The sequence below is a fragment of the Perca flavescens genome, chromosome 2 (genome assembly GCF_004354835.1).
Source record: "Perca flavescens isolate YP-PL-M2 chromosome 2, PFLA_1.0, whole genome shotgun sequence".
Taxonomy (NCBI): Eukaryota; Metazoa; Chordata; class Actinopteri; order Perciformes; family Percidae; genus Perca; species Perca flavescens.
The window spans coordinates 3,490,859-3,513,196 of NC_041332.1; the positions used below are offsets into that span (position 1 = coordinate 3,490,859).

At 42.1% G+C, this 22,338-nt stretch overlaps 1 protein-coding gene and 1 pseudogene across 1 annotated transcript; both read right to left on the bottom strand.

Annotated features, from left to right (window-relative positions):
* Window positions 1-3,598: 3,598 nt before the first annotated feature.
* Window positions 3,599-5,245, bottom strand: LOC114569939 (zinc finger protein RFP-like). The gene has a single exon (XM_028600104.1). The coding sequence runs from the start codon at window positions 5,243-5,245 to the stop codon at window positions 3,599-3,601; it is 1,647 nt and encodes a 548-aa protein (XP_028455905.1).
* An 11,289-nt stretch (window positions 5,246-16,534) lies between these two features.
* LOC114569947 (E3 ubiquitin-protein ligase TRIM21-like) lies at window positions 16,535-22,338 on the bottom strand (annotated as a pseudogene).

The window sequence follows — 22,338 nt, forward strand, 5'->3', positions numbered from 1 at the left end:
TATTTTACTGGCTATTTCATAATGGAAAATTTAAAAGACATTGGGAGAAGCAAGCCATGCGTAGCGGCACAGACAGCCTTCTTCAGGGTGTGCTTCCCAGACAAACAATTCCCCCTTTTGTGTGGACTAATTGGAAACACCTGAGTGACATGGTGAGTTACCACATGGAAACATGCCAAAACAATCCACTAGGTGGCTGGCTGTAAATGTTCACATGCAAGAAATCTAAAAACTAAAAACTGTTCACTAGGCGGCTATACATTGTAAATATCCACATTTACCCCCAATTTCCACCGGCTGCTTAACGGCTGCGGAACGGCTGCTTTCCGACTCCGTCCCAGCTCCGGCGATCCGCAGCGCTTGTATTTTTGCCGGACGTAAGAGAGCTCCGCAGCAATTCAGCACACGGCAGATAGAGCCGAAACAAATCCGGACCCGGTGGGTGTTGACGGACTTCGGAGCACACAGCCGGCATGCAGCGGAGCCGGCATGCAGCGGAGCCGGTCCGCAGACGTTCCGCATCCAATCCGGAGTCAGAGAGTCACTAGGTAGCTACATTACAAGTTAAGCCCAAACAATTATATACAGAGAAAATGATTACAAGAAGGGACTGAAATCTATTTCTTCATTCAACCCAGGGTACACCGTGACCTGTAAATTGTATATATAAAATGTTTCTATCTGTAAAAGTAATTTTAATCAGTTACCACCCCGCATGTTCCTTTTGATCGTTTTTAAACCCTCAACCATTAGGCCTTCTGAGGAGACCTCACCTATCTACAGCTAGAGGAGACCTCACCTATCTACAGCTAGAGGAGACGCCACCTATCTACAGCTAGAGGAGACCCCACCTATCTACAGCTAGAGGAGACCCCACCTATCTACAGCTAGAGGAGACCCCACCTATCTACAGCTAGAGGAGACCCCACCTATCTACAGCTAGGGGAGACCCCACCTATCTACAGCTAGAGGAGACCCCACCTATCTACAGCTAGAGGAGACCCCACCTATCTACAGCTAGAGGAGACCCCACCTATCTACAGCTAGAGGAGACCCCACCTATCTACAGCTAGAGGAGACCCCACCTATCTACAGCTAGAGGAGACCCCACCTATCTACAGCTAGGGGAGACCCCACCTATCTACAGCTAGAGGAGACCCCACCTATCTACAGCTAGAGGAGACCCCACCTATCTACAGCTAGAGGAGACCCCACCTATCTACAGCTAGAGGAGACCCCACCTATCTACAGCTAGGGGAGACCCCACCTATCTACAGCTAGAGGAGACCCCACCTATCTACAGCTAGGGGAGACCCCACCTATCTACAGCTAGAGGAGACCCCACCTATCTACAGCTAGGGGAGAGCCCACCTATCTACAGCTAGAGGAGACCCCACCTATCTACAGCTAGGGGAGACCCCACCTATCTACAGCTAGGGGAGACCCCACCTATCTACAGCTAGAGGAGACCCCACCTATCTACAGCTAGGGGAGACCCCACCTATCTACAGCTAGAGGAGACCCCACCTGTCTACAGCTAGGGGAGAGACCCCACCTATCTACAGCTAGAGGAGACCCCACAATCTACAGCTAGGGGAGACCCCACCTATCTACAGCTAGGGGAGACCGTGATAAGCCCTATTTCAACAAACGGTGACGTATCCCTTTAAGGACCTCCCGTCGTCTCAGGGCCAATTAAAAAAGGGTTGGGGAAGATGAAAATTAATTTTGGGACAAACTTGACTTATTTTGTAAGCTAACCACTCCACGTTGAACCGTGGTTACTTTTACCAGCAGTCTGAGTGATGACGATATCCAGAGGCTGGTGGGCACCAAGGCCTTCTAAAATAAGTTTCTCCTCCAAAGGTTTCAAACCTCTGCTCGAGTATAAAATCCAATTTTTCCGAGTTAGCTAGTGACGATAACACAATCTCTCCTCTTCACTCTTCTTGCCAACTGTTGGCGCCGCGCCGGACAGCCAATCATATCTGAGATATGAAGTGATGCTGTGGTGGGGCTACGGGCCGTCAGCCCCACTGGCCATCAAATTTGTGTGATCTACATTAAACACACTAACACTCTGAGTATGCGTATTAATCATTTCCCACGTACAAGTCACATTGCATTGTGTGAGAGGGGCTAGCCCCATTCTGACACATTCAGGCTGCCGTAGTCTACCATGAACATGGGAGAACGTTGTCTGAAGCTCCAAGGCAGGGGCAGAATGTGAAATAAAATCCTACCACAAATGATAAACAATTTAGGAATATGTTATATTCATAGAAACAATAAATAATAGATGATAATAATCTTGAATTAATTAACAATAACAACATTTGTTTGCAATTCTTTCTGTTGACAAGAGGCCGTGCCCCACCTGCCCCTTATGACCAGTTGCCACTGGAAACCAGTAGATGTTCTCTTTCTAAACTGGTGAAGATGGAGGAGATGGTGTCTCCTCCTGAAGGAAAACATATGTGACGTTGTTGGTTGTGTCCTCGTCCATCATGAGTGATTATTCTGTACATGACCGACAGTGTGTTCACTATCATGTATCAGGAGTGTTTGGTACTCAGCGTGGCAGCAGTACAGTAACTTATGGTGCTTACCCACTGATAGTACCAGCTCTACTCTGCTCTACTCGGCTCGGCCGCGGTGCCCCGTCCTTCTTTTTCCATTGCAGATTTAGTACCGCTTCGTGCGTGAGGCGAGCGTGGCTGGTCGTCATAGAGACACCGCTGGAAACTGCCGTGACCTAACGCGACGGACACACAGAACGTGGAATGTGTGTTGTTTTTGATTCTCGGCAAGTGGCTGGAGGCAGCGAAAAAAAAACAATGCTGGCTAAACTATTTAAAAATGGCAGGTTTGTTCAGGACACTAGGAATAACAAGGTCACATGAGACACAGCCATCTTCTAACCCTTTATAAACTGGGAACTATATTCTCAGAAAGGCAAAGCATTGCTACTCTCTGCTCGGGGCTTCTCAGGTGCTGCAAGCATATCACTCCGCCCGAGGAACAGAAGTAGCACTGCTTTGCCTTTCTGAGAATATAGTTCCCAGTTTATATACGGTTAGAAGATGGCTGTGTCTCATGTGACCTAGTTGTATACACTCTCAAAATCACGACATGTAAATAGGAACATGTTGGCGTTATTTTGTCACTTATTCGGAGCATTAGGCTAGTTGTAACCGGTTACCTCCAGGATCTGTGCTAGGCTAAGCTATCGGTGGGGCCGTCATTCAGAGTTACAACACGCACGGAGATGAGAAGGGTATGAATGGACTTGTCTAACTCTGGGGGATACGGTGAATGAGCTAAAATCCCAATAACTCGGCGTGTTCCTTTAAACCCACAGACATTTATTATAACTTCCAGAAGAAATCAGTTTCTAAAGACACCAAATATGTCTAGAGGAATTTTTATTTAATTTGCTAAGAATTGCTGCACATTTAACCATATGATAATAAATGGAATAAAGTATAAATCAGTCACCATAGGAAACAGATTCTGTAGAAAATAAGATAAACTATATGAATATGTACATTTGTTCCCTTGATTTAAAATAAATCAATACTTGAAATAAGCTCAGTGATTAGTTTAAACTGACAGGAGAAATGATCAGAGGGGCAGAGTTTTTACCACCATAATTATTACCAGTATGGAAGAATGGGAAGAGTTTCTCAGTGAAGGAGCAGCCAGTAAAGGAATAGATAAGAGCTGCAGCATCTACGTCATAAAAGGAGACCAGACCCTCCTCATAATCCACAAACACCCCCACCTTCTGAGGAGGAGACTTCAGAGTGAGACGGACTGAAGGGTCAGCAGTAGCTTTGTACTCATTTCCATCTCTCAATGCTATAGTCCAGAAACCTTTCTGATGATTCAGTGTGATGCTTCCCTTCCTCTTGATGGACTCTCTGGCCACTCCTAAAGTCCATTCAGTCTTTCCTTTAACTTGAACCTCAAAGTAAAATCTGCCTGAAGAGAAACTCTGTTTTCCTAAAACACAAACACGATAAGAAAATCTCTCTGGGTTGTCTGGGAGATTCTTCCTCACATCACCAAGATTCACTTGTTTCCCATCATCAGACAAGATGAGATTAGGATGTGCTGTATCAGGATCAAGAGTCACATCCACTGCATACTGCTGGACCCTCTTCAGCTCGGCTTCAAGCAGCTTCTTCATCTCTTCACTGAGTGTCTCCTCCAGCTGAACCACAGCTTTCAACACAGTCCTCTCATATGATGATGGACGGATGCTGACCTCTGTCCAGTCCTTGGTGGGTGGAGGTTGTTGGATGTTTAGGGACTGGACACTCTGGAGAAGATGGAGGTGATCTTCAGAGAGTGAGAGCTGCTCCACCTCAGTGCTTCTCTTCATCAGCTCAGAGATTTCCTGTTCCAGCTCTTTGATGAAAGCTTCGGCCTGTTTTTCTGTTGTTTTCTGCTTCTCTTTGATGGTGTTGATGAGCTCATTCAGGCCTCTCTCAACAGACTCCTTCAGAGAAGTGAAGACCTGAACACCTTCTGCTATCTCTCTGTCTGCATCTTCCTCACTGAGGTCGACTGAGTGTTTGATCTCCTGAATCTTCAGTCGTCTCTTCTGGATCATCTGCTGAATTTCAGCCCCTGTCTTCCCCAGCTCTGCCTTCTTTCCTTCAAATCCTTCTTTCAGAGGAACAACATCATGCATCTTGTGGTCTAAAACAGTGCAGAGCATGCAGACACATGTCTGGTCGGTCTTACAGAACAGCTCCAGAGGTTGATCGTGCTTCGTACAAATCCTGCCTTCCAGGTTCTCCACAGGGTCGATCAGCTGATGTCTTTTCAGACGTGAAGCTGTCAGATGAGGCTCCAGGTGAGTCTCACAGTAGGAGACCAAACACACCAGGCAGGACTTCAGGGCCTTCAGTTTGGTTCCAGTGCAGACGTCACAGGGAACTTCTCCTGGTTTGGACACTTGTTGCTCTGAGCTGCTGCTGCTGGCTTTCTGTTGAGCTGACTGTCTGAACTGAGCAACCATCTCAGAGATGAAAGTGTTGACGTGCAGCTCAGGTCTAATGTTGAAAACCTTTTTACACATTGGACACAGTTGCTGGTCACTAGTATTCCAGTGTTCAGTGATGCAGTTTTTGCAGAAGTTGTGTCCACATGGTGTGCTGACAGGATCAGTAAACACATCCAGACAGATGCCGCACAGAAACTGATCTTCAGATTGCAGAATGCTCACAGCAGCCATATCTACACATAGTGTGAATGAAAAGAAAACAGAACATTCAAAATACAGTTTATTTAATGATGCAAGCATTCATGTACGAGCCCTCCCACATTCGGTCGGGGATACTGATGGTGCACTGGTCAATGTGGCTCTTGCATTTACCAGGATCATCAGACACTGTGGGCATGAGTTATTGACGTTATTTTCTGTGTTTTGCGTGGCGCTAAAAATGAAGTTTTGTACATTTTGTACTACTTCCTGTGTCCACTATGTGGTGGTAGAGAACACACTAATGTAACGTCATGTTGCTGTGTATCATGTGTAGACCACACCATGTTTATTTCATCTAAATTAGATGATCTGTGTCACATACGACTAGCTTTCTGTTGTAGGTAGCACTATAAATTAGACTTAATATAGGCGTGTAGATATCTTCAGCAATTTGGGGCATAATAGACAGCCTAAATTCAAGTTAACGGCTTCCTGTGTTATGTTGAAACATGCAAATTGACCGACACATCACGTCATTCCACAATAACACAGAAGCTTCCCAATTTGGCACCATGAAGGTCTTGAGATTCTGCTGACTCAATTTCAGATGGATGTGTTGAATCTCCAAAGAGGACTTTCTAACAGTTCCATACCTGTAAACGGCCTAAAATGGCATGTTGTAACATGACTTATATGACATCATCGTTCGAGGTATTGCAACTTTTAGTGTTATTTTTCTTTGGGCACTATTCCTGAAATTTTTGCCACTTTTTTTCAAAGATTTTGTCCCTTTTTCCGATTTTTTTGTTGATTTTTGCTGCTTCTTTTGACTTTTTTTATTTATTTTTTTAGCAACTTTAGAAATCGTTTTTTATTAAAAGCGTTACCGGAGGAGTTTTGGGATCTTTAGTCCGACCCTGGGAAAAAAGGCATGACCCTCCCCAACAATTTATTGATGCCTTCTGTTCTGGTTTGCACTTGGCAAAGATGTACAGATAACTAGTTTTTTTTTACAACCATAACATACATGAGTTAACCTCTGCTTTCTCATCTTACACATCATACTCCACTATTGTGGTGGCCATTTCAGTAGATTTAGTCACTAACATTGTTGTGGACACACAATAAGCATGGAAACTAAATGCACACTACTGCATTACTGCATTACTTCAAATACTAAGTTACTCCACTAGTAAACTAGTATTCATACAAAATAATAATTTATTTATTTTATGAGTTGGCTCCTTTTTGTGCATCTACTAAAATGAATGTATGCAAATTTACTGTGTTTTTAATTGTATGTATATGGGGGAGGGGGATCAGTTGTTGTTGGAGCAGTTAGGCTTGGGAGCGATGTATGTATTTGAAAATATATTTTGTGTTTTGTATTTACTGTTTAATTGTTTTAAGGACCCCCTCGAAAATGAGATGATTCATATCAAGGGGTTATCCTACTAACAAATACATCTAAATAAAACAATAAAACATTGAGACCATTCAACAAAGCACACTGGGTAATAACCCATATTGTCAGCTGGCCCGCTCAATCAGAAATTCAAAGTTAAATCAACACTAGAGAACTTTTCCCGCTTCGGTCCCCCTACAGGTTGTCTCATAGGAACTACAACTGGAAACTTTATACATTGTTCGTCTGCTATTTCATCACTAAATTCACTTCTGAGACTTTTTTATGCGATAAATCAACTATTTAGAGCCCAAAAATGGGCCAATTTATGAAAATTTAAATACTTATTTTATTTTATTCAAACATTAAGGAGGCCACGCTGTTGGATGCTGTCCTCCTTTCCTACTCTTTCTTCAATGCCTAACAAATCTATCTCGTTCTCTCCCTGACCCTGTCTTTCTGCTTGAGCAGCACTAGTTGAAGCCTGAAAATATTGTAAACAAATTAATAACATAACTATTTACACTGGTCGGACTGATACTTCCAGTTCAGGCTGGCCCTCATCCTCAACACGGGCCTTTTTCAGTCGCGGAAAATACTTTTCAATACTCATCTGGATTGAAGCAGCAAACATTCAGTGTAAGAGTAAAAAAAATGACATAACATTATTTATAATAAGTTTATTTGATTCACAGCTGCTACATATAGTGTTTTGACCTCAACAACCCAACTGCATTTTACCACAAACTTGCGACTGATTAACTTTCTAAAGCAGGCGCAATCACTTGTTTGCTAAGGGTCGGGACTCCAACATCAACTGATTGTATTCAGAATATAAAATATTTTTTAAAGGACTTTTTTTATGTGTGATTGTGTAATGGTGTTCACGAGATACCAACCTTTCGTGAACTTGTGAATTTTGCCAGCTGTCTCTTTCGTTTTGATGGAGACAGACACTGTGTGCACGGAGGGAGGAGCTGTGTGTTTATCTGTGTGTGAGAGAGAGAGACGGAGGAGAGCAGGGAAAGGAAATGCAGCTGAACGAATATGCTGCGTGTTTTAAATAGCGTTAAAAAAAATTTAATAAAGAAACGCAATATGTGGCGGCCGGTGCTGATTGTTTGGCGCACCTCCACAAATTAATCTATGTGTGGGAAACACTGGGTTGCATTCTCAAAGAAAGCAACTCCAAACTCGTGCTGCTGTCATGTTGCAATTTTTGTTGGGTAAGACCCATCTGCTAGCGATGGGGGAGGCCGAGACTGAGATCTACATCGAAAAGTATGCACCGAACAAGCCACTTTGAAATGTTGCTGTTTTCATGAATACAAAAGTTGGGTGACCCACCCTCGTAGACTAAAAAACATTGGGTGACCATCCCCTCAACAAAGAATAAAAAAACATGACCCTCCCCTATTTTCCTCCGGTGGTCCATTCCATAAATACCGAACAGCCCCTTACGTTCTTTTATATAAAAAACTATTAAAATGCTATAAAATTGAGCTTGGACTTCAAATTTGGTGTGTGCCATCTCAACACCTTAAGTTAATAAAACCAAAACTTTTCATCAAACGGTGTGGGTGTGGCATGGCGGCCATTTTGAGTGTTTAGCGATGAACGAGAATGTGGCCGTAACTACAGTGTACATTGTCCATTCTGCTTGAAATTTCCCATGATCAACAAGAGTCCAGGCCTGAGGACATATACAGGCCAAAATTTACTTTTGGTCATAGCGCCCCCTGCTGGCAACAGGAAATCAGCCTTATGACAAACATTCGATTTACATGAAACTTATAATGAGTGATCTACATGTGATACTAAATCACCCCCTATACTTTAACCACGCCCATGTACTCAGGTTACGCCCCTTTCATAACTTTTGAAGCTTTTAAGGTAGACGCTTGTGTGAAGTATCATTGACTCAGCAGAGAGTTCCTTTGTCATTGATGATGGTATGACCCACCCCCTATGCTCGCCTCCTTGCATAACTAGTGACCCGTTTATCGTAGACTATTGTTTGAGGTATCATTGAAATCAGCAGAGAGTTCCTTTTTCATTAATGACGGTTATCCCCGCCCCCTACACTTGGTACAACTTTTACAATACACCATCTCAAACTGTGCACACTCCACCGTGTGTGCTGTGTTGCTTTTTGATTGGTCATGGTTTGACCCGCCTCCTATGCTTTAGCCACACCCCTTTTCATAACTAATGACCTTTCTGATGACGACTATTGTGTGAGGTACCATTGAACTCAGCAGAGAGTTCCTTTGTCATTGGTCATGGTTTGGACTGGCCCCTACACTTGGTACATTTGCAATACACCATCTCAAACAGCACACACTGCACCGTGCGCGCTGTGTCTGACGGTTGCGCAAATGCACGGCCGAGTGGAGCTGTCTGCCAGTAACCCTGACTTGCAAGAAGGTGCGAGGGCCCATTCAACGCTGCTTGCAGCTTTAATTAGGGCCCGAGCCCATACTCAAAAACTTGGTGGTGAAAAATTTGATATTTATCCCAACGCGTGCAGAGGACCGAGGGCTCGTCCAACGCTGCTTGCAGCTTTAATTACATTTGTAGTCAAAGTGTATTTTAGATATTCAAAATGACATTTATGATATCTGAAATTAAAATGATGACCCTATTCTTGGGGTTTAGACTTTCATTCAAATTCTTTTTCAACATTTTGACTTGATTCTCAAAATGCAAAAAGAACCACAACTTCTATCTCGGAATTATTCTTTTAATAACTGGCACGAATACTGAAAGTTCAACTCTATTCTCAACAATAAAGATCATCCTTGACCAAAACACAACTTGTGTGTAAACCAGCTTTTCTGCTGTGGTTGTTTTTTACATTGGCTGTCATGAGACCAATGCGTTATGTGTTGACTTCCTCCATGACCTTGGCAGTCTTATCATCCAGCTGTTAATGTTAGAGACACAGAGTTGAAATACTTGTCCACCTGGAAAGGTTATGAGGTTATATTAGCCACTGACCTGAATGAGACCTGGGTACCACTAACTCAACTTACAGAGCATGAGCTTGAAATTCCACTACAATGTAATGTTACAACAAAAAGACTATACTGAAATAAATATTAATGTTTTTTTTTTTATCTATAAAATAGTTTTTTATCTGTTTACAATCTTAAATGATGCATCGTTCATGGCGTTGTTTACAGCTGGAAAATGTGTTGCTGCCGAGTGCACAAGTTGTATCAGCAGGTCACAAATAACAACCTGTTCCCTTAAGTATTGTGTCTCTCATGTCCACCCACTCTTTCTTCCTGAAAATACAAATTAAAAAGGCTGACTGACCTTGTGGTCCTGAGCTGGTGTCTGGCAGACTCTGCACCAGATCATTCCTGTTGATCTCCTCTAAAACCTTCTTGGTCACCTTCAGAGCTCCTTGATGTTTATAGGTTTTCACCATCTCATCCACCGTGTCCTGCCTTTCTGCATTCTCCAACTTGGACACTTTGATGCTTTGGTAGCCTTCCAGCATGTCTTGCTGCAGACACCATTTGAATTTCTTAAATTCCTCTTCTTTTAAATCCTCCAAAATGTTGAAAAGGTCCACTGCCGTCATCATGGCTTCCTGCTTAAATCAGAAAGTTTTGTCAAACTGAAAGAAAACTGAAACACAAATGTATCGGAGCAGAAGTTCTCATTGGCCAACACAGGAGCTGTGTGATGTGATGTATGTGTAGTTTAGTCAGTTAGAGCTCCTGCTGCTGCTCTGTGGGCTGGACCTAATGTCATTTTGAAGTGGCTCATGAAAATTGATTTTGGGACGAATTTGGGCGGTTGAAAGAATAGAGAGTAGCATATGCGCGATGACAATAACATGATAGCTTAAATAAATTTCTCTGGTTTTTGTTTCTGTTCCACGACATTTTGTATGTAATGTTTGGGGTGTGGGATAATTTTGAAATTATTTAATTTATCTTCAGTGTGTATTGGCCAATCAGATTTTTCTTGACACAATTGCGATTCGGCCTACGCTTAGCACGCACGCACACTCACAGCCACACACAACAACAAGTTAGTTTCTACTATATCTATCAGCTCTTCGCCACCTGAAAACCTGGCTCCATAGCACTATCACTCAGAGTAGACTTTCACACATGGCACTGCTTCACCTCCACAAAGACATTTTGGATGAGCTGGATATTCAGGGTCTCATGGCAGAGTTTATCAGCCGAACTCCAGAGCGCAAATCTACGTTTGGTGTACCAAAATCATCGTAAGGTAGAGACACGGTGTCTTACATCTCTGCGTCTTTTTCCTGCCACCGTGCAGGCCCAGATGGTAGCCTATATTTAGCCTAGTATTATTGTGATTTATGCATGACTATTATAAAGAAACAAATACTCTTTAAACTCTAAAAACTTTTTAGAATTTTTCACATACTGTCGGAAAATTCTCACATCCGGTTTTTAAAAACCAAGATTAGAAGAAAAGCCCAACGCCAAACTCCTGGCCAAACATCCATTATTTTTACAGCCTATGTGAGCGAGTGACCTGGTGTGAAAGGGGTAGAAATGGAAACTGCAAATGTGAAAGCAGCATGCTAATTTATGTAAACCACACATGAAGAGCTGAAGTCTGTCATATGTTATGTTAGCTTTTGTTCAACCAGCTTTTAGTTCTTGAAATAAAGGCTGTCTTGTTGTTTTAGCATTGCTAGCAGCATGACCCTAACCCTAACCCCACAGGTATCTATCTTCTATTGTCTATCTGGTGAAGTCTTACTTAATTAAGTTTAAATTTGATTTGAGAACTAAGCTTGTCTAATGAAAAGACATTGAAAAGACAGAGTCATTGGAGAGGCCTGAGGGCACAATGGCAGGAGCATCTGATCTTGACTGAGACAACCCTCTGTTTGACAGCTTTCATTTTGCCAGATTCTTGACTGAAGTTATTTATGTGTCTTTTCAAACCAAAACACCACAAACTGTCCCAGCCTATCACACCTCAGCTCCACCCAACCCACCTCCAGTAACTGACAGAGACAAACTGCAGGTTTCAACTTTTCCCTTCAGAAACCTCTGGATGTGTTTATACTCAGTCTGTACTTCAGGATTAAAATACTGCTTTGCTGATAATAATATTAATCTATCTTGTATCTTGTTGTTGAGGACGTGTGTCCACAAATCAAAACCAAGACAGATTTACACTTTTGATGGGATGAAGTTTGTGACACACACCTGCCAATTAAAAACAACTCTCAGCCTTCACAAACGGCTCTGAGTAGTTTTGGAGAGTCAGAGAACAAACAGCTTATCCAAGTTTCAGAGAATAAAGTCTTCATGCTGATGGATCTAACTTGTTTCCTGGTGCTGATAAAATCTGACTCAACTGAACATAAAAAGGCTAATTTTGGCCAAAACGTCACACATCATACAATAATACTGAGTTACTTCAGATATACAAATGGTAAATAAAAGTGCTGAAAGAATGTATCACTGCTCTCATCTTAAAGTATATTATGTAGTCCCAAAATATCACAACTGATAGCCGAGTTTCTTCATCAAAGGTGTGTAATGTTACCTGTGAGGCTGCTCCGCTGTTAAAGTCCCGTTCAGATGAGGTCAAAGAGACGTGGTACCTTCATCAGCAGACACTGACAGATGCTGCTGCTGTCTGAGTTCATCTGACTCCTCCTAACACCTTTATATCTAGAAGGGTCCTATGACATGTGAGCAGGACCCAGTCACACCTGTAGTGCTGCCAGTCAGCGCTCTGATTGGACAGTTTTCAGGTTAATTATGTAATGTGGGAGGAACAGTCTGAACTCATAACAACATGTACAAACCTCAAGTTTCATTCCAAGGAAACTGAAGTTGGGATGTTATCTGTCCAGCGTTGACTCGCCTCTTACTGCAGCTCTGTTGTTAGGTTTTTGTTTATTATACATTTTTCTTACTTTAGTTACGTACAGATTAATCCCTGGCTTAACATAATGTGAAGTTGGTACTGTACCTAACTTCTATGTGAGGTAATTTTGAGGGGAAACACTGAGCCGGGAGGTGTGAATTTCTTGTTTTTGACTGACCCCGTTGGTACTGGTCATTAGAAAAGGACTGTAGGGCACTTGAAAACATGATACTGTATAGCTTTTTTAATGTATCCAGATTTATTACAGAAACATAGTTAGCATAAAACAACAACTCTCCCTTCGTCTTCATGCAGCAGGTTTCTATGCACGGTAAACCAGCAGGTTTGAAGGGCGACCTGTGAGCAGGCCACCCCCCAACTTCCCACGGACATGCACCCGAAACACTAACATTAGCCACCATAAGCTACTGGTCACACCAGACCAAGAATGGCTGCATCAGGAGTAGTGTATTGTATTGTAATTGAGAAAGGATTTGTTTTATTGCTGTTTTTTTTCCTTTCTCTGAAGAGTTACTTAGCTTCACTTTAAGTAATTTAACCAGCAGTCACAGTCCATCATGGGGACCTTTGACATCCACAGTTAAGATGTCCAAACCAAAATCATTCTAGCCACATTGTTGACATGCTCCAATAAATCATGACACAAAAGAAATCTTAGGGTTTACTGCGTTATGCTTAGTTCATTAAAGGGGAACTCTTTTTCATTTTTATTTTATTTAACCTTTATTTAAGGCAAGGCAAGGCAAGGCAGCTTTATTTGTATAGCACATTTCAGCAACAACGCAATTCAAAGTGCTTTACATGAGACATGAAACATTAAAAACAGTTAGAAAACAATTAAAAACAATTTCAAAGCATTAAAACAATTAACAACAATTTAAGATCATTAAAAGACAAGAATGAAATGTACAGTGCAGTATAAGAATTTTAAAGAAAGAGCAGTTAAAAATAGGTTATTTAAAGAAAGGCAACATTAAAAAGATATGTCTTCAGCCTGGATTTAAAAGAACTGAGAGTTGCAGCGGCCTGCAGTTTTCTGGGAGTTTGTTCCAGATATGTGGAGCATAAAAACTGAACGCTGCTTCCCCCTGTTTAGTTCTGACTCTGGGGACAACAAGTAGACCTGTCCCAGACGACCTGAGAGGTCTGGGTGGGTCATAGTGTAGTAGACCTGTCCAGACCACCTGAGAGGTCTGGGGGGGGTCATAGTGTAGTAGACCTGTCCAGACCACCTGAGAGGTCTGGGGGGGTCATAGTGTAGTAGACCTGTCCAGACCACCTGAGAGGTCTGGGGGGGTCATAGTGTAGTAGACCTGTCCCAGACCACCTGAGAGGTCTGGGTGGGTCATAGTGTAGTAGAACTGTCCCAGACCACCTGAGAGGTCTGGGTGGGTCATAGTGTAGTAGCAAATCAGAAATGTATTTTGGCCCTAAACCGTTTAGTGATTTGTAAACCAGTAAAAGTATTTTAAAATCAATTCTTTGAGCCACTGGAAGCCAGTGTAGAGACTTCAGTACTGGACTGATGTGATCCACTTTCTTGGTTTTAGTGAGGACTCGAGCAGCAGCGTTCTGAATCAGCTGCAGCTGTCTGATTGATTTTTTAGGGAGACCTGTAAAGACCCCGTTACAGTAGTCAAGTCTACTGAAGATAAAAGCATGGTCAAGTTTTTCCAGATCCTGCTGAGATATAAGTCCTTTAACCCTTGATATATTTTTAAGGTGATAATAGGCAGATTTTTTTATTATGTTAATGTGGCTTTTAAAATTCAGGTCTGAGTCCATGACTACACCAAGATTTCTGGCTTTGTCTGTTGTTTTTAACATTGTCGTTTGAAGCTGAGCGCTGACTTTCAATCGTTCCTCTTCTGCTCCAAAAACAACCACCTCCGTTTTTTCTTCATTTAATTTAAGAAAGTTCTGGCACATCCAATCATTAATCTGTTCAATGCACATATTTAATTGTTGTATTGGGCTATAGTTCCCTGGCGATAAGGTTATGTAAATTTGTGTGTCATCCGCATAACTATGGTAACTTATTTTGTTGTTTTCCATAATCTGAGCCAGTGGAAGCATGTAGATGTTGAACAGAAGAGGCCCCAGAACTGAGCCTTGGGGAACTCCGCACGTCATATTTGTATGCTCAGATGTATAATTACCTATAGAAACAAAGTAGTCCCTATTCTTTAAATAGGATTCAAACCACTTTAGTACTGAGCCAGAAAGACCAACCCAGTTTTCCAATCGGTCAAGTAATATGTTGTGGTCAACTGTCTATCTGTATTTAACCAGGTAGGCCATTGAGAACAGGTTCTCATTCACAACGTCAACCTGGCCAAGAAAAGGATAAGCGTGCAAGACAACATACAGTTTCACATTCAATACAATACAAGAATACAGAATACAATAGGCTACATAAAGTGCAGATTAAGTAGGACACATTAACATTTTACACATCAAGGTCTGCTTGCAGGTTTTGGGGAGTACTCCTGCATATGTGGAAACAGTTGTAGAACCTTTTATGGTTTTAGAGGAAGCTATGTGAAGTCTTCAATTAAATTGCCTCATGTGACTTGAGTCAGTGTCATTGGGGGGCTGATCAATATAAAATCAAAACAATGTGGGAGTGTTGACTTAGAGAGCTGGAACAGCAGCAACCGGCAGGCAGGCAGAGAGCTCAGAGCTGCACTGCTGCTACGCTTAAACAACCAGGAAACACTCAGGTGTACGCAGCAGAAGTCTCTCATCAATTATGCTACGTTCAGACTGCAGGCCAAAGTGACCCAAATCTGATTTTGTTGCTTATACAGGTCAGATTTAAAAAATAATGTGACCTCAGTCGTAATGTGAACAGTCAGTCAAGAAAATCGGAATTGAGCATTAAGGCCTATAATCTGAACATAGCCTTAAACATCACAGCTACAGTTCACTAACCCGCCCTGCTGTGTGTGTGTGTGTGTGTGTGTGTGTGTGTGTGTGTGTGTGTGTGTGTGTGTGCCCTGTGTGTGTATATGTGTCCCCTGCAGCATTCCTCCTGTTCGAGAAACGTCTCTATCTTTTTGTATCAGCTCGTGTTTTCATTCCAATCACTCCTCCGTCACGTAGCTTCACTGGAAGATTAATATCTGTTCTGTGTAACGTGTGTGTGTGTGTGTGTGTGTGTGTGTGTGTGTGTGTGTGGCAGCATGCCCTGTATTAACTGCCAGTCATACTCCATTAAACCTGGTTTCATGTTCTTGTTTATTGCTGATATCTGTATTTAATTCTTCCTATTCAGAAAGAATTTTGTAGTTATCTGTAGTAATCTATATTTTATTAGAATGTGTCCACATCCTGTTGTGTAGACCAGTTTTTATTAAAGAACAGCACTGCTAACAAAGCTCTGCTTACTGTACATTTCCTCCAGTGCTCAAGTCACTGCTTACTCAGGCCTTGTGTTCAACAACTGCTTTATTTTAGTTTTTAATTCTACAATCACATATTTACAGATTTCTTTGACTCATAAACCATCTTACAGAATTCATGAAACAAATAAAAAATGCCCAAAGTGACCAGTAATTATCCAAAACACTTTTCACACAAGATAGAAACATCCATTAACTTTTTTTCACATACTGTGTTCTGTAGACACTATGGGATGTAATAGGCCTTACTCTTAAATGAAGCTTCATGACACAATGAAATATTCAGCAATATGTTTTCTGTGGCTGCACATAAAATACAAATAAATATGTATCTGATTACATAATCAACAAATGAATTGATGCGTCATGACACACGTTATGTGGACGATATCTATTTAAACCTCTGTTAAACCCACAGACATTTATTATAACTTCCAGAAGAAATCAGTTTCTAAAGATACCAAATATGTCAAGATGAAGTTTGATTCAATTTGCAAAGAATTGCTGCACATTTAAACATATGATAATAAATGGAACTGAGTGTAAATCAGTCACCACAGGAAACAGATTCTGTAGAAAATGAGATGTAAAATATATGAATATGTAAATTTGTTCCCTTGATTGAAAATAAACGGATACCTGAAATGAGATCAGTGATTAGTATATTCTGACAGGAGAGATGATCAGAGGGGCAGAGTTTTTACCACCATAAGTATTACCAGTATGGAAGAATGGGAAGAGTTTCTCAGTGAAGGAGCAGCAAGTAAAGGAGTAGATAAGAGCTGCAGCATCTACGTCATAAAAGGAGACCAGACCCTCCTCATAATCCACAAACACCCCCACCTTCTGAGGAGGAGACTTCAGAGAGAGAAGGACATCAGGGTCAGCAGCAGCGTAGTACTCATTTCCATTTCTCAACCATATAGTCCAGTAACCTTTCTGAGGGTTCAGTGTGATGTCTCCCTTTCTGTTGATCGACTCTCTGGCCACTCCTAAAGTCCATTTAGTTTTTTCTTTAAATTGAACCTCAAAGTAAAATCTGCCTGAAGAGAAACTCTGTTTTCCTAAAACAATACAATAAAGAGAAAATCTCTGTGGGTTGTCTGGGAGGTTCTTCCTCACATCACCGTGATTCACTTGTTTCCCATCATCAGACAGGATGAGATCAGGATGTGCTGTATCAGGATCAACTGCATACTGCTGGACCCTCTTCAGCTCAGACTCAGCGAGCAGCTTCTTCATCTCTTTACTGAGTGTCTCTTCCAGCTGAACCACAGCTTTCACCACAGTCCCCTCATATGATGATGGACGGATGCTGACCTCTGTCCAGTCCTTGGTGGGTGGAGGTTGTTGGATGTTTAGGGACTGGACCAATGATGAAATGTACAGCCGTACGTCATCCTTCCACCGCTGGTTGTCGGGGTGGTGTCCAGCTAACGATGTGGGCTATGTGAATAACTGGGGGGCGTTCTGGGGAAAGCCTGGTCTGATGGAGAGAGACGGCATTCATCCCACCTGGGACGGAGCCGCTCTCATATCAAAAAATCTGACCGAGTTTATCAGACATAAACCATGACAACCCAAGTTTGATATTAGTAATCAGGGGTGCAGTGCAATACACCCCCCTGTGCTTCCGTTGGAGCAGTCACCCACTCATAGTCTAATAAGCACGGTGTCTGTTCCCCGACTCAGATCGGTTAAATCAAAGGTAAACAAAAGATGCGCTATACTTAACAACCTAATTGGAATTAAAACGACTGCAACGATAGAACAAAATAAGAAAATTAGATGTGGACTATTAAATATTAGATCTCTGTCTTCTAAAGCATTATTGGTTAACGAGTTGATATCAGATAACAACATTGATTTATTTTGTCTTACTGAAACCTGGCTGGGCCATGAAGACTATGTCAGTCTAAATGAAGCCACTCCTCCCAGTCATATTAATACTCAAATTCCTAGAGGCTCAGGCCGAGGAGGGGGAGTTGCAGCCATCTTTGATGCAAGCCTGTTAATTACTCCTAAACCTAAATTAAATTATAACTCCTTTGAAAGTCTTGTTCTTAATCTTCAACATCCAAAATGGAAAACATTACAGCCAATTATATTTGTTGTTATTTACAGGGCTCCAGGTCCGTATTCTGAATTTTTATCTGAATTCTCAGAGTTTTTATCATGTTTAGTCCTTAAATCAGACCAAGTACTTATTGTAGGTGATTTTAATATCCATGTGGATGTTGACAATGATAGCCTTAGTACTGCTTTCAACTCATTACTGGATTCAATCGGTTTCAGTCAGAGTGTGCACAAGGCGACGCACTGTTTCAACCACACCCTCGACCTTGTGCTGGCATATGGTATTGAAATTGAGGATTTAATAATATTTCCAGAAATTCGGTATTGTCAGATCATTCTTTAATCACTTTCGAATTCTTACTACCTGACTATATTAAATTAGATAAAAGCTTCTACACCAGATGCCTATCTGACAGTGCTATAGCTAAATTTAAAGAAGATATTCCAACAGCATTCGACTCTATGTCATGCCTTAACATAACCGAGGACCTCTATGTTAACCTCAGTCCCTCTCAAATTGATACATTTGTAGACGGTGCTACGACTTGCCTACGGACGACCTTAGACTCTGTTGCTCCCCTGAAAAGAAGATGATGAAGCAAAGGAAATTAGCACCTTGGTATAACTCCCAAACCCGCAAATTAAAACAAATCTCGCGAAACCTCGAATGTAGGTGGCGTTCCACCAAAGTGGAAGAATCCCGTTTCGATTGGCAAGAAAGTCTGAAAACCTATAGGAAGGCCCTAAGAAAGGCCAGATCAGACTATTACTCATCACTAATAGAAGAAAACAAGAACAACCCAAGGTTTCTTTTCAGCACTGTAGCCAGGCTGACAGATAGTCACAGCTCTACTGAGCCATCTATTCCTCTAGCTCTGAGTAGTGATGACTTCATGAACTTCTTTAATGATAAAATTACAACAATTAGAGATAAAATTCATCACCTTTTGCCTTCAACCTCTAACGGTTCACCTTTAAACGCAGAGTCGCTAGAAATAACGACTAGTCTCGACATATACTTAGACTGCTTTTATCCTATAGACCTTCAACAATTAATATTAAAGATATCCTCAGCAAAGCCATCTACCTGTCTCTTAGACCCCATCCCAACGAGGCTACTTAAAGAAGCGTTACCCGTGGTATACACTTCATTACTAGATATGATCAATATGTCCTTATTAACAGGTTATGTACCGCAGTCATTTAAAGTAGCTGTGATAAAACCTCTTCTGAAAAAACCCACCCTCGATCCTGAGGTCTTAGCAAACTATAGACCTATATCTAACCTTCCCTTTCTCTCCAAGATCCTTGAGAAGGTGGTTGCTAATCAGTTATGTGATTTTCTACATAGCAATAGTTTATTTGATGACTTTCAATCAGGATTTAGAAAGCATCATAGCACAGAGACGGCACTGGTGAAAATTACTAACGACCTTTTAACTGCTGCAGACAAAGGACTTGTCTCCATTCTTGTTTTACTAGATCTTAGTGCTGCATTTGACACTATTGACCATTCAATCCTGTTACAGAGATTGGAACACTTAATTGGCATTAAAGGAATTGCTCTAAGCTGGTTTAAGTCCTATTTCTCTGATCGATCTCAATTTGTTAATGTTAATGATAAATCCTCCAAGTACGCTAAAGTTAGCCATGGGGTTCCTCAAGGCTCAGTGCTTGGACCAATTCTATTCTCCTTATATATGCTTCCTCTAGGCAATATTATTAGGAAACACTCAATTAACTTTCACTGTTATGCGGATGACACCCAATTATACTTGTCAATCAAACCGGACGAAACCAGTCAGCTAGCTAAATTTCAAACGTGCATTAAAGATATAAAATCCTGGATGACCTATAATTTTCTGATGTTAAACCCTAACAAAACTGAAGTTATTGTACTGGGACCTAAACACCTCAGAACCTCATTATCTAAAGATATAGCTACTCTGGATGGTATTGCCCTGGCCTCCAGCACTACTGTCAGAAATTTAGGAGTTATTTTTGATCAGGATATATCCTTTAATGCCAATCTACAACAAACCTCAAGAACAGCCTTTTTTCATCTTCGTAACATTGCCAAAATTAGGAATATCCTGTCTCAAAACGACGCTGAAAAACTAGTGCATGCATTTGTTACTTCCAGGCTGGACTATTGTAACTCCCTACTGTCAGGTTGCTCAAATAAGTCCCTTAAGACTCTCCAGCTGATCCAGAATGCTGCAGCACGTGTTCTCACAAGAACTAAGAGAAGAGATCATATTTCTCCTGTATTAGCTTCTCTGCACTGGCTTCCTGTTGAATCCAGGATTGAGTTTAAAATCCTTCTATTGACCTACAAAGCTCTAAATGGTCTAGCACCATCATATCTAGAAGAGCTCCTAATACCTTTTATTGTCCCACTAGAGCACTGCGCTCCCAGAATGCAGAGTTACTGGTGGTACCTAGAGTCTCTAAAAAGTAGAATGGGAGCAAGAGCCTTCAGTTATCAGGCTCCTCTCCTATGGAACCAGCTCCCGATCTGGGTTCGGGGGCAGAAACTGTAATCGCTTTCAAGAATGAACTTAAAACTCTTCTATTTGATAAAGCTTATAGTTAGGGGAGTGAGGAGTTGCAGTGTTCACCTAACTGGCCCACCTGCTTCTCTTCATAATTGTTAGACTAATAATACATAACAAAGTAGAGGGAGGCAGGCCAGCCAAGCCCGATCCGGCAGGGGAGAGTTCTAAGCCCGAAAAAGCTACCTTTCCTTATGACCTGTCTCTCTTAGTTACGCTGTTATAGTTACGCTGTTATAGTTCTAGACTGCCGGGGGACTTCCTTCCTTCCTTTGACACACTGAGCTGCTCTCTCCTCTCCCTTTCTATTACTTTTACTATTACTATTTGTGTGTATCCAGTCCCAGAAATGCTTGTTACTAATCCTAGCTTCTGGGGAGTTTACTCCCGGAGTCCTTATGTTTTTTCCCAGCGTATTTCCTTGGAGAACGTTGGCACCAAGATCCTGGTTCCAGCTGTCGCCGTGGTCCTGCTGCACTCCCTGCCGAGCTCAGCGGTGCCCTGCAATGTCATGCTGCTTCCGGCTGAACCCTGCAGCTTCCCGCTACATCCAGTCACTGTTCCATTATTAATGTGACTATTATTGCCACTGTTCATCACACCCCCAACCGGCCCGTCAGACACCGCCTACCAAGAGCCTGGGTCTGTCCGAGGTTTCTTCCCAAGAGGGAGTTTTTCCTTGCCACTGTCGCACTGCTTGCTCTTGAGGGAATTACTGTAATTGTTGGAATTGTTGGGGCTTTGTAAATTATAGAGTGTGGTCTGGACCTACTCTATCTGTAAAGTGTCTCGAGATAACTCTTGTTATGATTTGATACTATAAATAAAATTGAATTGAATTGAATTGAATTGGACACTCTGGAGAAGATGGAGGTGGTCTTCAGAGCGTAACACCTGCTCCACCTCAGTGCTCCTCTTCATCAGCTCAGAGATTTCCTGTTCCAGCTCTTTGATGAAAGCTTCGGCCTGTTTTTCTGTTGTTTTCTGCTTCTCTTTGATCGTGTTGATGAGCTCATTCAGGCCTCTCTCAACAGACTCCTTCAGAGAAGTGAAGACCTGAACACCTTCTGCTATCTCTCTGTCTGCATCTTCCTCACTGAGGTCGACTGAGTGTTTGATCTCCTGAATCTTCAGTCGTCTCTTCTGGATCATCTGCTGAATTTCAGCCTCTGTCTTCCCCAGCTCGGCCTTCTTTCCTTCATATCCTTCTTTCAGAGGAACAACATCATGCATCTTGTGGTCTAAAACAGTGCAGAGCATGCAGACACATGTCTGGTCGGTCTTACAGAACAGCTCCAGAGGTTTATCGTGCTTCGTACACATCCTGCCTTCCAGGTTCTCCACAGGGTCGATCAGCTGATGTCTTTTCAGACGTGAAGCTGTCAGATGAGGCTCCAGGTGAGTCTCACAGTAGGAGACCAGACACACCAGGCAGGACTTCAGGGCCTTCAGTTTGGTTCCAGTGCAGACGTCACAGGGAACTTCTCCTGGTTTGGACACTTGTTGCTCTGAGCTGCTGCTGCTGGCTTTCTGTTGAGCTGACTGTCTGAACTGAGCAACCATCTCAGAGATGAAAGTGTTGACCCTCAAATCAGGTCTTGTGGTAAAACTCTCCTTACACAGGGGACACAGGTACTAGTCATTGGTATTCCAGTGTTCAGTGATGCAGTTTTTGCAGAAGTTGTGTCCACATGATGTAGTCACAGGATCAGTGAACACATCCAGACAGATGGAGCACAGAAACTGATCTTCAGATTGTAGGTAGTTTGCAGCAGCCAT

Bases quoted from the DNA above. Each gene is read 5' to 3' on its own strand.
- LOC114569939 (XM_028600104.1), bottom strand. From the start codon at position 5,245: ATGGCTGCTGTGAGCATTCTGCAATCTGAAGATCAGTTTCTGTGCGGC.